The sequence below is a fragment of the Felis catus genome, chromosome D3, assembly GCF_018350175.1.
Source record: "Felis catus isolate Fca126 chromosome D3, F.catus_Fca126_mat1.0, whole genome shotgun sequence".
Lineage (NCBI taxonomy): Eukaryota > Metazoa > Chordata > Mammalia > Carnivora > Felidae > Felis > Felis catus.
This window is the reverse complement of record NC_058379.1, coordinates 38,997,177-39,014,856: the sequence shown is the minus strand read 5'-3', so window position 1 is coordinate 39,014,856 and position 17,680 is coordinate 38,997,177. Positions and strand designations below refer to the sequence as shown.

General features: G+C 41.9%; 1 protein-coding gene across 1 annotated transcript in view; it reads right to left on the bottom strand.

The window, feature by feature from the left end:
• Positions 1-2,402: 2,402 nt before the first annotated feature.
• The window catches only part of AKAIN1 (A-kinase anchor inhibitor 1), a 60,311-nt gene continuing 45,033 nt past the window's right edge, over positions 2,403-17,680 (bottom strand). The window contains exon 2 of the mRNA XM_019815043.3: positions 2,403-5,493. Within this exon, the coding sequence (XP_019670602.1) occupies positions 5,300-5,493 (194 nt within the window). The 3' untranslated portion in view covers positions 2,403-5,299. The remainder of the gene's footprint in view (positions 5,494-17,680) is intronic.

Sequence of the window (17,680 nt, the reverse complement as noted above, 5' to 3'; positions counted from 1 at the left end):
GTAGGCCAAGCATCTGACTTCGGCTCAGGACGTCATCTCACAGTTTGTGAGTTCGAGCCCCGCATGGGGCTCTCTACTGTCAGCGGGGAGCCCGCTTCAGATCTGTCTCCCTTTCTCTCTCCGCCCCTCCGCAGCTCGCGCTTTCTCTCTGCCTCAAAAATAAATAAAAACATCAAAAAAAATTATTAAGGGCACCTAGGTGGCTCAGTCGGTTAAGTGTCCGACTTCGGCTCAGGTCATGATCTCACGGTTGGTAGGTTCGAGTCCCATGTCGGGCTCTGTGCTGACAGCTCAGAGCCTGGAGCCTGGTTCCGATTCTGTGTCTCCCACTCTCTCTGTTCCTCCCCTGCTCTCACTCTCTCAAAAATAAATAAAGATTAAAAATTTTTTTTTAATTTTTTTAAAATAAAAATTGAAAAACACCATAGGAATAAAGCTATTCTTTTCTTCATTTTATTACTTAGACTGTGGGACATCTATGTGGCCTACATCTAATGATTAAAGGAATTACTTTTCTCAATAGTAAGATCACCCTGGGTCTTCACAAGCTGCTAGAATCTTCCTGCTTAGCTTCAGTGGAAGAATGACCCAATAGTGGTCATGTATGGCATTAAGGAATTTCAATAGATGATAAATAGATAATGATAGATATGAGATAAGCAATGTATATACTATATATATATATATATATATATATATATATATATATCACTTATTTTTTTTATTTAATGAAAGAAAAAGAACCTAAATGAAACTAAAGGTATTGTTAACTTCAAATGCATCTTTATCATAATATATTATTTTCTAATACATTCCTCTAAGGTTAAGAAAAGGAATTATGAAATCAATTAAGAATTTTGTAGCATTGGGTTTTTAACTAGATCATTCAACTTAAGATCAGATCAATTCTCTTTTCTCTGACAGATGAAGTCATTAGTATGATGTCATTTCCCTTGTCCCACCTCACGATTTTTCTTATATTTTCATACTGTCAAGATCTAACAATTTACGGTCTTTTCTATGGCCTGATTTTCACAACTGTGCAATATTTACTTGATATTTAAGTGAAGGCACTGCTCCTCACCCTTTCCTGTAGTAAAGTGACATTGCTAAACTCTATTTTATCTTTTAGTTTGACAAAGTTCATGGCCAGTTTTTTCAAGAAGGGCCCTTGAGCACCAGGAAACTTTAAGACAGATAGACGGCTGGAGAGGTGCCTGGGTGGCTCAGTCAGTTGAACATCTGACTCTTGATCCCAGGGTCATGGGATTGTGCCCTGTGTCAGACTCTGCACGGAGTGTGGAGCCTGCTTGGGATTCTCTTTTTCTCTCCCTCTGCCCCTCTCCCCAACTCACGTGTGTGCTTTCACTCTCTCTCAAATTAAAAACAAACAAACAAAACAGATTTGTTTATCTGTTCTTGCCTTTATTCTAGAGTGACATCTTGGCTAGGAATAATACCCTTACTTCATACTTTCCTTTTCAGATCTACCTTGTAGCCTTTTCTTCCTTAAGTTATTGACTATTGCTCTGAATATTTCATGTAGAAATGTCAAGGATTTTTCTCTTACTCTGAAAGTACTGATATTGAACATTTTGCATCCATTTTCCTAGAATATGATGAGGGGATTATTTTGATTATGCGTGTTTCTTTTTCTTTCTTTCTTCATTTCTTTAAGGTAAGGTTGTCCCTTCTTTGTGAGAGAAACACCTTCTCCTATTTTTCCCATTTCCTCCTAAGAGCCATTTCCTCTACACCATGGTCAATGAACTACAAAGTCACCCATGGCATTCGTCTCTCTCCTCAAGTGGGACTCACCACGGTGGCTCTGAGGAGTAAAGTGAAGTCACCATGCTCTAGGGTGGTCTATTTTGTTCCCTCTGCAGTTTCCTTTTTCTTTCCCTAGCCACCACTTTTTGATGCTAATGACATTGAACTTTTTCTATTGATGACGATTTTTTGGGCCCTTTACTATTTTTGTTACATTTCTGGCTAGAAAGGTATTCTAAAAGGGAATTTTAGTCTTTGATCTTAACATAGATGTCTCCCGAATTTATATTTCTTAAGCTCCCTAGCTAATTCATATGCTCCCCGTGGTCAGGATCAGTGGTTCATGTACTCCTGTGCCCAACAGTACCTACTATTCCTCACTTAGGATATACTTAACCTCTCTGAGACTCAGTGTGACTTTATCTGCAAAAGGAGAATGAGATCTTCCCAGATGCAACGTATTGCAAGGTTGTGGCAATGACAAAAATGAATGAATGTGCACTAATATATTTCAGAACACTTTCTCACATTCAAGAGAAAAGATATTGTGGTTTCCACATTCTCCTTACGTGAACTGAAGAATTTGCTCAAGTGTTTAGTCGTTGACCTTTTGGGGTACAATAGTAGTTATAATAGTTACCAGATTTCTCAGAGACTTTATTCTCTATTGTATTTTATTGGAATGGCTGTTACAGTGGATAAATTCAAATTTTCCTTCTTTTAACATTTTTTTCACAGAGACCTTAACACCTTGAAAATAGATATTCATTCCTGATTGGCATAAATAACAATGTTTATTTTTAAATGGTCCATTCATTTTTTTGTAACCTGAAATAAGATAACACACCATACGAGAATACAAAGCAGCTCAAAAAGAGAGAGAAGAAAAATAAAGCCCAGGAAGCAGTATGTTTTTTTGTATCTATTTATACTGTTCACACTGCATAGATTAATACAGAAAAGCCACATAAAAGGACTTTTCTCTTTGGTCCACTCCAGAGACAGGCAAAGTAAAAGATGAACGGCTGATCACACAGAGCTGGGAGGCCCATGTATGCTTTATCATGTCGTAAACCAAGAAGATAAAATTCCCAAAACCAAAAGCGGTGTGCTGGTTTATGACAACAAGCAAGTGGAAGCCCACCTTAATCCTATGCCACATGAGGATCCATAGGCTCCTTTCAAAGCCAATAACTTTATACTGACAGAGATCGGCAAGAGTTTGACAGATGGGTTTATTTTTACGGCTGAGCTTTCTTAGGATTCTGCCAATACGGCACCGATCTACTGAGGGCAGGGATTGCTTAACCTTGTTTTCTTCTTCCAAGAATTCATCGATATCTCTGTTCCTCCTTGTAGAGGTTCCATCTCAGAAAGATAATGAAAGACATTCAACTCTCCGGATCCACTCACCTTCACTTCCTGAGATCAAAGGGTCACTTCTTACCACTGGTCCTTTTCTGCCCAAGCCTCAGGAACCACCACCCCACAGACTTACAGTAAAGGCCCATGGAAGGAGCACTCTCGGGGTCATGACATCTAGGGGTTTGGTAATCTTGGGGTGCCTCATGGTCCCATACGAATGTGAGGTCCACAGATGAAATGAGCCAAACAGTAGGGTGTAGGAAACTTGGCTTACAATGACAACATATTTCAAAGCTGGGGATGTTTTATTTACAAATAATATTTAGATACAGAGGTTAATCAGATGTTCTCAAAGATCCCCACTGGGTTAGCACAGACACACCAGAGAGGAAAGATGATACATTTTTGTGTTTCTGCCACACGATAATGACAGCGAGGTCCAGGGGTGGTTATGCCCAGACATCTCAGTAGACATGGTCCCAGATCACTTGCAAACTACAAGCATTGGGTCTATTTTTTTATTATAGATCCTTCCGAATAATTTCCCTTAAGACCTTCATTCCCAGTAAGTACACGGTACAATTATATATCAATTATATGACTTCAGACCAACTTAAACTCCTTCTTCAATTGTCATGAGTTCATGACACAAAAAATATCTATGAATAAATCGCATTTAAATTTTAACCCCCTCTGCTCCCTCTCATCGCCATTCTCCCTGTGAATTTATTCCATCTGTGCATCATACGAGATAGCCCAACAGTTGGTAAGAGATTGTTTTCGTTCATTTACTATCATCAATAGTATCCATTCTGGAAAGTGTAGCATACTGGAATTCTCTAAGTAGATCTTAATATCAGTCATACCATATATGCTAATACTGGCTTTTTAAAAAAACTATTAAACGTAGACATCGATATTCTAAAGCCAAAGGATTTTTTACTAAAGGTCAAATTCTCTCTCTGTCCTCAGTAGCACCAACTCAGTAACTGTGGTGAAACCCAGACTATGGGGTTCTAATGACTTCCGAAAGATGTGCATTATCCACATGGGAGTGGAGCAGAAGTCATACTATGGCAATGAAGATGGCTTTTTTCATACACACGTAGATCTCTATACTGCATTGCCCGAAACAGTTACTTTATTGTTCCCACCGTATTGTCATGCTTCAGAGAGCTGAAAAATGCTTTTCCCATTTGCAGGGTTATTTGTTCCTGATGTGCATGATTTTTATAACTCAAAAATGTAATTTTAATTTGTGGAGAGGAAAAGAAAGGCTCCCACTAGTAAGGTACTATTGCAAATGTGTAGCCCAATGACAACATATAATTTATAAAGCCCCACAGCTCCTTCCAAGGACAATGCACCCCATAATCAGACCCTAGTGTATCCCCAGCATGGAATCTGTGGGTCTAGTGGCTCTTCACGGGGCTGCTAAAAAACAGAGTCATGGGCAAGGCATGCATATAGATCTATCACTTGTCTTATTTTGACATGGAAAAAGAAATCTGTATTTCCCAAGGATTTCTGCAAGAGGGTAAACACCCCGTACCAAACACTTGAGAGAACTGAGACCAAAAAAACTGAGTTCTTGAAAAGTTAAACTCCTCCTTTTTAAAAAGTAATATAAATATATGCCTTGTAAGACCTGAGGGACTAAGCCATAAAATTTGCCTCTGCTCAATTTGATCTGAGACCTGAACTCAGTGAAGCCTTTAATTCCATATTTGAAGGTGACAAACTCCATTCCTTCACTTCTCCAGCATGTCTTTTTCAAATATTATAAAGGACACAGTACTTTTCAGCAAAAAGGATTGCTGGTTAGATTCACAGAAAGATGCATCAAGGGCGAAAGTAAACAAACAAGACAGAATCTTTAGGAAAAAAAGAACCTTAAAAATAAATTGTGTTGCAAAACTACTTTTGCAATTACAGTGTTGTATTTGGCCCCGCTATGTTTCAGAGGCACTGCCTTAATATAAACAGAATCTTCTAATGCACGTTTTCAAAACAGTGCTTCTCAGCCAAGGACTAGCGCGAATTCATTCTACTGCTAGGTGCTGATGACACTTTGGTTTGCTTTACTGGCAACGTTTTGGCAACGCATCCTATACTAAGAGGAAGGCTGGTAACCAGGCATATGACAAGAGCCAGATCCACTGCGTTACTTCTTTTCGTGCTTCTTGGTTAATTCCCCCACGCCCAGCTGGAAGTTGCCCTGGTTGTCACCGGTTCTGTCTTCCCTCTGCCGGCTCTCCTGGGACACTTGCTGAACAGCTTGCAGGATGGCATGCTGCACGATCTGTTTGCTGGCTTTCTGCAGCTTCACCTCTTCAGGCTCATTTCCAGGTTTCTCACCTAGCAAAGAGTATGGAAGGGAGGTAAAAAGAACAAAATTAATTTCAGGAGCTGTTATAGGAAGGGGCATGCAGGAAAGGTGAGACCATTGGACTTCAAGCTGTAGTACAAAGCTGCAATCATCAAGACAGTGCGGTACTGGCACAAAAACAGACACTCAGATCAGTGGAACAGAATAGAGAACCCAGAAATGGACCCACAAACGTACGGCCAACTAATCTTTGACAAAGCAGGAAAGAATATCCAATGGAATAAAGACAGTCTCTTCAGCAAGTGGTGCTGGGAACACTGGACAGCGACATGCACAAGAATGAACCTGGACCACTTTCTTCCACCACACACAAAAATAAACTCAAAATGGATGAAAGACCTAAACATAAGGCAGGAAGCCATCAAAATCCTCGAGGAGAAAGCAGGCAAAAACCTCTTTGACCTTGGCCGCAGCAACTTCTTACTCAACACATCTCTGGAGGCAAGGGAAACAAAAGCAAAAATGAACTATTGGGACCTTATCAAAATAAAAAGCTCTGCACAGTGAAGGAAACAATCAGCAAACTGAAAGGCAGCCAACGGAATAGGAGAAGATATTTGCAAACGACACATCAGATAAAGGGTTAGGATCCAAAACCTATAAAGAACGTATCAAACTCAATACCCAAAAGCCAAATAACCCAGTGAAGAAATGGGCAAAAGAAAGACACAAATAGACACTTCTTCAAAGAAGACATCCAGATGGCCAACCGACACATGAAAAAAATGCTCAACATCACTCATCATCATGGAAATACAAATCAAAACCCCAATGAGACCTCACACCTGTCAGAATGGCTAACGTTAACAACTCAGACAACAACAGATGTTGGCGAGAATGTAGAGAAAGAGGATCTCTGTTGCACTGTTGGCAGGAATGCAAGCTGGTGTGGCCACTCTGGAAAACAATATGGAGGTTCCTCAAAAAACTAAAAATAGAACTACCCTAGGGCCCAGCAATTGCACTACTAGGCATTTATCCACGGGATACAGGTGTGCTGTTTCGAAGGGACACATGCACCCCAATGTTTATAGCAGCACTATCAACAATAGCCAACATATGGAAAGAGCCCAAATGTCCATCGATGGATGAATGGATAAAGAAGATGTGGTATATGTATATACCACATATATATATAATATATATATATATATATATATATGTGTATACACACACACACACACACACACGCACACACACACACAATGGAGTATTACTCAGCAATCAAAAAGAATGAAATCTTGCCATTTGCAACTACGTGGATGGAACTAGAGGGTATTATGAGGACTTTAAGAGACAAAACACAAAAAAAAACACAAAAAATAAAATTAAAAAATTAAAAAAATTAAAAAAAAATTAAAAAAAAAAAAGGGGCGCCTGGGTGGCGCAGTCGGTTAAGCTTCCAACTTCAGCCAGGTCACGATCTCGCGGTCCGTGAGTTCGAGCCCCGCGTCGGGCTCTGGGCTGATGGCTCAGAGCCTGGAGCCTGTTTCCAATTCTGTGTCTCCCTCTCTCTCTGCCCCTCCCCCGTTCATGCTCTGTCTCCCTCTGTCCCAAAAAAATAAATAAATGTTGAAAAAAAAAATTAAAAAAAAAAGAGACAAAACACATGAACATAAGGGAAGGGAAGCAAAAATAATATAAAAACAGGGAGGGGGACAAAACAGAAAGACTCTTAAATATGGAGAACAAACAGAGGGTTACTGGAGGGGGTGTGGTGAGGGGATGGGCTAAATGGGTAAGGGGCACTAAGGAATCTACTCCTGAAATCACTATTGCACTATATGCTAGCTAACTTGGATGTAAATTTAAAAAATAAATTAATAAAAATAAATAAAATAAAGTATGGAGAATTAAAAAAAATAAAATAAATTAAATAAATTTTAAAAAAAAGAAAAGAAAGAAAGATGAGACCATAACGAGGTGCGAGAGTGGCCCAGTTAACTGTGAGGAGCCCTGTACAGACATATTGCTACTGTCTCCCTTTCCAACAGGATCTCCATTTGTTTGCCCCACTCATGAGTCCAATGTATGTTCTCACCATCCCAGAATGCTCTGCTGCTGGCAGTTGTCATGAGAATATAGTTGTGGCCGATGAGAACCCGCGGGAAAGTTTATGGAAAGGGACAGACTCATGCCCCTTTTGGCCTTTGACACTTACTCCTTCTTCCTATGCAGGACGCAGACATAATGCCTTTAGGTACCACAGGCAACTTCCAATAAGCAAGGAGATGAAAGCCAACATTCTGGCCATGGCCGAGGGAAGAAAAGGAGTCTAGTTTTGAAAGCATTATTCAGCATCCACACCAGCCCTGGACCTTGTACTTCCGGACTTCTTCGTATGTGAGATGAATAAACGCTTCTTTGTTGAATCCGCTATTAGTCAGGTTTTATGTTACTTGCGACCAAATGTATGACTAGTAGACTTAATTTCACTGGGGCTGGAGAATAGATTATTACTGAATCTATAATAGGTTCAACCCTGCTCCTCTAATAGCCTCCCGAGGAATGAGGTCATTTATGTATCAGAATCTGTCCTCCATGTTCTAGAACAGGGGTTGGCAAACTTGTTCAACAGGACCAGATGGGAAATATTTTAGACTTGTAGGCCATACCATCTCTGCGACTACTACTCAGCTCTGCTTTTTGTAGCATTAAATCAGCTCTAGACAATGTATAAATGAACGCACATGGTTTTGTTTCAATAACTCGTTACTTACGAAAAGTAGGCTACAGGCCAGATTTGGCCCACAGGCCATGGTTTGCCAACCCCTGGTCTAGTTAGTGAGAATTTTCTAATTATAAGGCAGGCAGTCTACCCATCATTGATGCTTCCCCTTCATCCTTAGTTAAAAACAATACAAAACCTTGATTTTATTTGGGCAGCTGTGTAACCGGGCATGGCGAAGTTCTGACCAATGAGGTGTAAGTTCATTTAGTAAAAAATTCTAAAAAAGGTCTTTAAAAGGAAATAGGCAGATAAAGGCCCTTTGCCCTCCCCTCATCCCACTGCCTGCAACTCTCACACACTGGCTATCACCACAGGGGTTTTTGCTAACCATGAGGGAATCTTCCGAATGGAAACCATTTTCAGGGATTTGCAAAGACAAAGTTAGAAGGAGCCTGAAAACCCAATGACCGAGAGCCACATATCATCCCTTGGCTGCCCATCTCCAGGCCTCTTTCATGTTAGAAAAAAAATATATGTATCTTATTTGAATCACTGTTACCTTGAACTTTCTTTTATTATGCAGCAAATGTATTACTAACTCACGCATGGCAGAATGATCATGAATCGAACATTTGACTAAAGTGCAATCGTGAGAATTTTTAATTCCACCTGCTTATATTTAGGGTGATAAATAGAATGGGCATCATTCCTCATTCAAAATCATCATTTCAGATGTTTCCTGTATTCGCATATGCTGCTGCCATGAAAATGGACTGAAAACGGGGGGGGGGGGGGGGGGGGGGGGGGGGGCGGGGGGGGCGTTCACCAGGATTGATTCATTAACAACAGAATTGATACACCCAGGAAAAGGATGTCACAGAAGAGAATACGGAGTCATTCCGGAAGACCAAGCAGCTCTTATCCCTTGAGACAGATAGTTGTCACTTATTCAGCAGCATTTGTGTCACTAGCACTATTTCCTGAGGGATTTAGAGTCTAGTAAACAAGGTAAGAAGAATCTATTCAAAACAAAGGGACAATCCTCACCTCCCTCCCCTCAAAACAAACAAATACCCAGAATACAATGAGAAATCTACACCAGACTAAGCAGAGAAGGCATCAAATGCTACAATGTGTGCGACATGACACTTACTCGGCACCCCCGTCTGGCTCCTGAGTACTTAGTGGCCACCATTGTGTATTGGTTAGGGCATAGACTCGGCCTTTGTAACAAAGACACTCAAAAATGCACGAGGAACTCACACAAGAAAGATATTTATTGCTCTCTCGTGCATCAGTCCAGAGGTACTCCAATGTGTAGGCGGCTCTGCCCCACCAGGTTATCTAAGGGGTCGACATCCTTCTATCTTCCTGCTCTGCCATTTCCTACTATATTGACCTCATCTGCATGAGTAGAGCTGGTTAACCAATATCCCATCTGGGACTGGAAGATAGCCAAAGAGAAAATGGAGGTTGATAAAGATGATTTCCTTTAACAAAATTTTTTTAATGTTTATTCATTTTTGAAAGAGAGAGAGAGAGAGAGAGAGAGCATGAGCGGGGAGGGGCAGAAAGAAGGAGACACAGAATCCAAAGCAAGCTCCAGGCTCCGAGCTGTTAGCACAGAGCCCGACACTGGGCTCAAACCCACGAACTGAGAGATCATGACTTGAGCAAAGTCAGCTGCTTAACTGACTGAGACACCCAGGTGCCCCAAGATGATGTCCTTTAAAAGAGTAATCATATAAGTTGCAAACATCACTCTGCTCACATGTCATTGGGGGAAACTGAGTCACACGGCCACACCTAGCCACCTGGGAGGCTAGGTAGGAAATATAGGTGCAAACTGGGCAGCCATACGCCATACTGAAACTCAGGGACGTTCTAATGCTAAAACAAAGAGGCAATTACAGGTTTTTGAAGTTACTTCTGTGTAATGGCCAAGGCTAATTCGAAGAGGAAGAGTACATATTTATGGCAAGTCAAATATGATACGCAGCTCTGTCCACTGTCACTACAGAGCATAAATGTGTAGACAAACAGAATAGTTTAAAAGGTTCATGTTGGCTCCTGGAAAGAGTTTCTTAGCCAGACTACATATGTGCTAATTCTAAAACATCCCTGCTATACAGCTATTCTTCTGTCTTTGGATGGCGGAAGGGGGAATGTAAGGATAAGAGTAAGTTGATTCCTTAATAGGAGAGAGAGAGAGAGAGAGAGAGAGAGAGAGAGAGAGAGAGAGAGAGAGATTCTACCCTAAATTTAGCTGCGACCTAATATCTGAGCTAAATCATCACATCTTCTTCTATCCATTATGAAGATAAATTGATTAAAAAGTCAAAGGCTGGGGCGCCTGGGTGGCGCAGTCGGTTAAGCGTCCGACTTCAGCCAGGTCACGATCTCGCGGTCCGTGAGTTCGAGCCGCGCGTCAGGCTCTGGGCTGATGGCTCAGAGCCTGGAGCCTGCTTCCGATTCTGTGTCTCCTTCTCTCTCTGCCCCTCCCCCGTTCATGCTCTGTCTCTCTCTGTCCCAAAAATAAATAAACGTTGAAAAAAAAATTTAAAAAAAAAAAGTCAAAGGCAGCCCATGCCGTGTTGTGTCTAGAGTATCCCTTTGGTGACCTGCAAGGTTGGTGACCCTCGTGGCCCTCATCACCACTTTGCTCTGGGTCATGAATATCTGTAGTGAAGAGTATGGGACAAAGTGGCAACTAGCTGGAACGGGAAAAGTGGGGAACAAAAATGAGGCTAAAAGCCATGCAGAGCACTTAGACAATAACAGCAAAATAAAAAAAAAATTATATAAAGCACCCAAAAGACCCCAAATAGCCAAAACAATCCTGAGAAAGAAAAAGCAAGACGCATCACACTTCCTGATTTCAAGCTATATTGTAAAGCTACAATGATCAAAACAGTATGGTACTGGCACCAAAACAGACATACAGACCAATGGCACAGATTGCGGGCCAAGAAATAAACCCATGCATGTATGGTCAACTAATATTGGACAGGGGAGCAAAGTATACTCAATACTTTTCAGAAGAAAAGCCAGTATGTTCAATAAATGGTGCTGGAGAAATTGGATACTTACATGTAAAAATGAAACTCTCTTATACTAGTCACAAAAATTAACTCAAAATGGATTGAAGACTTGAAGACCTGAAACCATAAAACTCCTAAAAGAAAATATGAAAAAAACTCCTTGGAATGAATCTCGGCAACAAGTTTGGGGATAAGGCACCTAAAACACAAGCAACAAAATTAAAAACAAATGGGACTACCTCAAACAAAAAAGCTTCTACACAACAAAAAGAATGATCAATAAATGAAAAGGCAAGGGCGCCTGGGTGGCTCAGTCAGTTAAGCATCCAACTTTTAATTTGGGTTCAGGTCATGATCTCATGGTTCATGAGTTCGAGCCCTGCATCGGGCTCTGTGCTGACAGTGTGGAGCCTTCATGGGATTCTTTCTCCCTCTCTCTTTGCCCCTCCCCTGCTCTCTCCTTCTCGCTCATAAAATAAATAAATAAACATTTAATATAATTTTAAAGTGAAAAACATTTTTTAAAAAGGCATTCTACCAAAAGGGAAGAAAATATTTGCAAATAATATATCTGAAAAAGTTACTATCCAAAATACATTTTAAAAAAACTTATACAACTCTGTAACAAAAAATAATCTAATTAAAATGGGCAAAGGACCTAAATAGACATTTTTCCAAAGAAGATATACAAATGGTCAACAGCTACATGAAAAGGTGCTCGTTAGTAATCGTTAGGGAAGTAGGAATTACAAACACAATGAGATATCACCTCCTATCTGTTAGAATAGTGAGCATCAAAAAGCTAAGAGACAAATGCCGGTGAGGATGTGGAGAAAAGGGAGCCCCTGTGCACAGTTGGTGGGAATGTAAATTGGTGCACCCACTGTAGAAAACAGTATGAAGGTTGCTCCAAATATTGAAAATAGGGGGCGCTGGGTGGCTCAGTCAGTTAAGCGTCTGATTTTTTATTTCGGCTGAGGTCATGATCTCCCAGTTCGAAAGTTTGAGTCCCACCTAAGGCTCTGTTCTCACAGTGCAGAGCCCGCTTGGGATTTTCTATCCCTCTTTCTCTGCCTCTCCCCCACTCATGCTTGCTTGCTCTCTCTCTCTCTCTCTCTCTCTCTCTCTCTCAAAATAAATAAATAAACTTAAAAAAACTAAAAATAGAATTATCCTATGATCCAACAACTCCACTTCTGGGTATTTCTCCAAAAGAAACAAAATCACTATCTTGAAAGATATCTGGACCCCCATGTTCATTGCAGCAGAATTTATAATAGCCAAGACATGGAAACAACTTAAGTGTCCATCAACAGATGAACTGGATAAAGAAAATGTGGGGTGTATATATATACACACACACACACACACACACACACACACACACACACACACATATGTGTGTGTGTGTGTGTGTGTGTGTGTGTGTGTGTGTGTGTATATATATATTATATGAAAGAGAAATATCCTGCCATTTGTGACAACATAGATAGACATGAGGGCATCTCACGTCTGTACTAAGTGAACTAAGTTAGACAGAGAAAGACAAATACTGTATGATCTCACTTAGATGTGGGATCGAAAGAAAGAGAAAGAAAGAAAAAGCAAGAAAGAAAGAAAAAGAAAGAAAGAAAGAAAGAAAGAAAGAAAGAAAGAAAGAAAGAAAGAAAAAGAAAAAATAAAGAGAAAGAAAGGAAGAAAAGGAGAAAGACCAAACGTGTAGGGAAAAGATCAGAATTGTGGTTACCACAGGTGGGGAAAAGAGGATGGGGGTATTGGAGGAAGGGGGTTGAAAGGAACAAACTTCCACTTAAAAGACAATTAAGTAAATAGAAAAAAGTTTTTTCTTTTCTTTCCTTGCATCTATATGAGATGATGGATGGTAATTACTTCACAATACATGGAAGCCAAGTCACTGTCCTGTACACCTTCAACCTTTACAGTGACCTATGTCAATTCTATCTCAATAAAACTGAAAGAAAAGAAGGAGTTAGGGAAACCACAGGTGTGTACCGGGTCGTAGGCTCTTTGGCGCGCAAGGAAAGATACTCTTCTGTTACCTTAAGTTTGGAGGTCTCTTGGGGAGTGTGATTACTATTGGGATACACGCGTCCTAACCAGACATCATGAAAATTTTTGGCTGAGTCTCACATTACAATTCAGAAATTGGAATCATCCAGTATATCTCTAGTAACTGGACTATCTAGATCATTCTCTGCCATTTGGTAGTTTCAACTCTCCCTCAGCTGCTTCCAGCCAACAGCTCTCCTTTTCTTCTGGAGTCTCCCTGACTTCGTGGCATTTACTTACCCCTGTTTCTGCTTATTCATCGCTACTTGTAGGGCTTCATGATTTTACATGCTGCCTTCTTTCTGAGGGCATTTTAGCTAAAGTTCTACTTCTATCTGTAACTGCCTGATTCTTCACATATCTTCAGTTGAAGTTCCTGAGAAAGATACTGAAAGACTCAGCCTACTACGCTATCCCTGAAAACAAGGACTTTCATGCGAGGCCACCTCCTCCTAGGCCAGCCATTGATGGAAGGCCTGTGGCTCATTCTGGCCGCATCAGCTGTGGCCTCACAGTTTGGATCAGTGGTGAGAACACATCTGCATAGGAGGAAGGAACCACCTAGGCCCCCCACCTGGGTAAGGTGCCCAGGGCACAGCCCGCACTCACACGATTGGCTTCATCCGATGTAAAAACTGACTGGTGCATCTATGGAATCCACTGGAAAGGATGTGGCATTTGAGAACATCCTGGCAGAGACCCGTAATAAAAATGCAGCATGAAAAAGTGCCTTACAACCCCACAGAAGGCAGAACCAACCAGAGAAATCCTCAGAGTCTTGCCATTTACTTACGTGCACTACATTTACTTGAAATTAATGAATCACCTACATGTTGTAACATGGCCAATTGCCTAATTTTAAATGATGCAAGTGTCCTCTATCCTAATTAGCATTTACAAAATCATTCGGGTATTTCACAAAAGATGATGAATCGATTTAATTAGCTTTAAACTCTAAATGCCCAATATAAATACACCCAAGTCAAGAATGTGATGTAACTAAATTTGTCTTCAGTGTCTTTCCACCTCAAATCATTACCCACCCACATGCACACACACACATAGGCATCCCCATGGTCATGCATCCCTGTGACACCCAGCCCACTCCCTGAGGACCAGTCTTCCACAGATGACACTGAGCTCAGAAGCCCTCCTCTGCTCCTCAGTGGAAGGTGTCGGGAACTCGACGCAAGTGGCTAATAATTGGTCTTAATTCTGTATTTATAGCCATTAAAACCATGCTTCTAAGGACCAGAGGAAGATCCTCCTGGTAAAAATTCACAATTTTTTCCTCTCTAACGACCTATGTGCGACTGGCCTCTATTACATTAACCCTATTATATTCCAGTGGGGTTGTGTTTTAGAAAAGGTCAGTGTTTCCATTTCGAGGCAGAATCTGATTCGTGATTTTCCTTCGATCACCCGGAGAGTGTGGCAGACGTTGTATCCATAAGCAGCGTCTCTATCTCTGGTCTTTTCTCACTAAGTGTGCAAATTACAGAAGTCCCTGTCAGGGCAGGCTAGGGCTCCGTCACCACAGCCTGCCCACACTCTCCAAAACGCACGGTGCCCTGATGGGGACCGTGGAGCCCATTTTTTATCTTCCCCTCCGATTGCTTGAGACTATAAAGACAGCATTATCATTCATCAATGACTAGCTTGTGGAACACAGAGAACAAGAACTAATTCGGGTCCCTTTATTAATGGAATGATAGTCTATTTTCCAGCTCTAAGTACAGGAATTTTCCATGAAGGACCAGATGTTAGCTCTCACTCATTTATGCCAACTGCTAACAAAGTTGTCCTGGCTGCCCTGCTTTACCACTGAGCAAGCCAAAGTTGTATGACTTCCCAGCAATGGAAAGTCACAGCCTCTGGGTTTCCGGCTTGCTGCTAACACCCCCAAACCGATGCTGCTTTCCTATGTACTCCAAGCAAATCAGAAGGAACATTTTAGAGTTTCTAAAAGCTGGCGTTGAGATACAGAAGGCAAGACAGGTATTCGCAGGTACAGGACACTTCTAAGTCATATTTGAGTGATGCCCCACTATCTCCACCATCACCCACATTAAATCAAGAACAGGGCATTAAGAAACACCCCTGACTGTGCCTGCAGTGGCCAGGCTGGTCATTTTGTAACGTGGCAAGCTACTGCCATAAACTACACAGAGCTTTTTATTGAAATGTCCTATAGAAGATGATGAGATAGGGGCGCCCGGGTGGCTCAGTCAGTTGAGCCACCGACTTCGGCTCAGGTCATGATCTCACGGTTGGTGGGTCCGAGCCCCGCGTCGGGCTCTGTGCGGACAGCTCAGAGCCTGGAGCCTGCTTCCGATTCTGTGTCTCCCTCTCTCCCTCTCTCTCTGCCCTTCCCCCACTCGTGCTCTGTCTCTCTCTGTCTCAGAAATAAATGAACATTTACAAAAATTTTTTTAAAAAGAAGATGATGAAATAAAGTTATTTACTGAATATCTGTATGCAGGGTCCTGTGGAAAGTAACAGAGGCCACTAGGCCAAAGCGTTTCATTCACGCATGCATTCATTCCTAAAAGGATTATGGAGCACTTCCCATATGGCAAACACTAGATTAGGGACAAGAGACTAAAATGTTGAGCAAAACAGTCATGGATCCTGCTTTACCGGAGTTTACAATATACTGAAGAGTCAAGGGTTGATGAAACAATCAAACGGGTTTATAATTTTGCACTGGGGTACGTGCCATAAAGGGGCCCAGGGAGCCCACTGTAAGAGAAACTGATCTAGTCTGAGGTCAGGGAAGGATGCCCCGGAGAAGGGAAGTTTGGAGTTAACAAGGTATTCACCAATGAAAGGAAGGTAGCAGGAGCAGGAAGGGAAGAACATGTCAGGCAGGAAGATGGATGAAACCCAGGTGGAAATTCCCCCACGTGTGTGGAGCGGGGCCCAGTGGGGAACTGAAGGCAGCCTCGGTGTCCCGGTGCCCAGGGGGGAAAGGGGACACCAGAGACAATGCCTAGGAAAATGGGCCGGCCAGGTGCTACAGGTCCTGGCAGGCTGGGAGGTGTTGGGCCACAGACAGGGTTTGGGGCAGGCCTAGAAATACAGACTGAATTTGGAAAGGCCACTGGGAAAAGAAAGAGAATTCTTTCCCTGGCCTCTGAGGGCAGGACAGACATGTGACTCGCTGACTCAGTGTCCTAGAAAGCTTTTTACCTTGTAGAGCTACCTCCACCTCATTATTTTAGAACATAATTTAGCTGATTACTGGGCTGCAATGTGTTATTTTTAGGAAAGCCATCAGGAACAGTGCCAATAAAACCTGAAAAGGAAAAGACAATTTTAAACCAGGAATGAAACTTGAGTAGGTCGGCCCCAACAAAGGTTAAGTAATTCGGAAAGTGTGAGACTGATACAGGAATGGAAAAATTGGCCAGCGAAATAGAATTAGAAGGCCGGCAACAGCCCTCCATATTTGAGGTCACTTGATTTGTGAAATAGGACACCGTAGTACAATGAGGAAAAGACAGTATGTTCGGGCAATGGAGTGGAGCCAGGTAGTTATTCACGTGGCAACAATAAGGAGCTTTGGCTATCCCATACTATGCGTAAAAAAAAAAATCAGTTCCAAGTGCACTTCCTATCTGTACTTGCAATGTAAAACAATCTGGAGCACGGAGGCTGTTTAGGACAGTGAAGCTACACTATGTGACGCCGTAACGGCAGGAACAAGTTATTCCACATTTGTCCAAAGCCAAGTCACGTACGACATCAAGAGTGAGCCCTAACGTAATCTAGGAACCGTGGGGGATAATGATGCATTGGTCCAGGTTCAGCAATTGTAACAAACGCACTAACCATGGTCCGGGACATTGATAACGGGGGAGGCTTTGGTGGGGTGCATATGGGAAATCTCTGCTCCTTCCCCTTAATTTCGCTGAGAACCTAAAACTGCCCTAAAAGAAAATAGGCTTTGGAAGACTATCAAGCGTTTAGAAGAAAATCTCAAAGAACATCTTTTAAAAAATTTTTTTTCAACGTTTTATTTATTTTTGGGACAGAGAGACAGAGCATGAATGGCGGAAGGGCAGAGAGAGAGGGAGACACAGAATCAGAAACAGGCTCCAGGCTCTGAGCCATCAGCCCAGAGCCTGACGCGGGGCTCGAACTCCGGGACCGCGAGATGGTGACCTGGCTGGAGTCGGACGCTTAACCGACTGCGCCACCCAGGCACCCCAATCAAAGAACATCTTTATGGCGTGTAGGTAGGCAAGGATTCCGTAAGCAGAACACAAAAAGCGACAACCATAAAGGGAAACATTGCTGAATCAGACTAGACTAAACTAAGTGGCTTTTGTCAGGGAAGCATAGACATGGAAAAAGGCTTTCCGCTTCAGG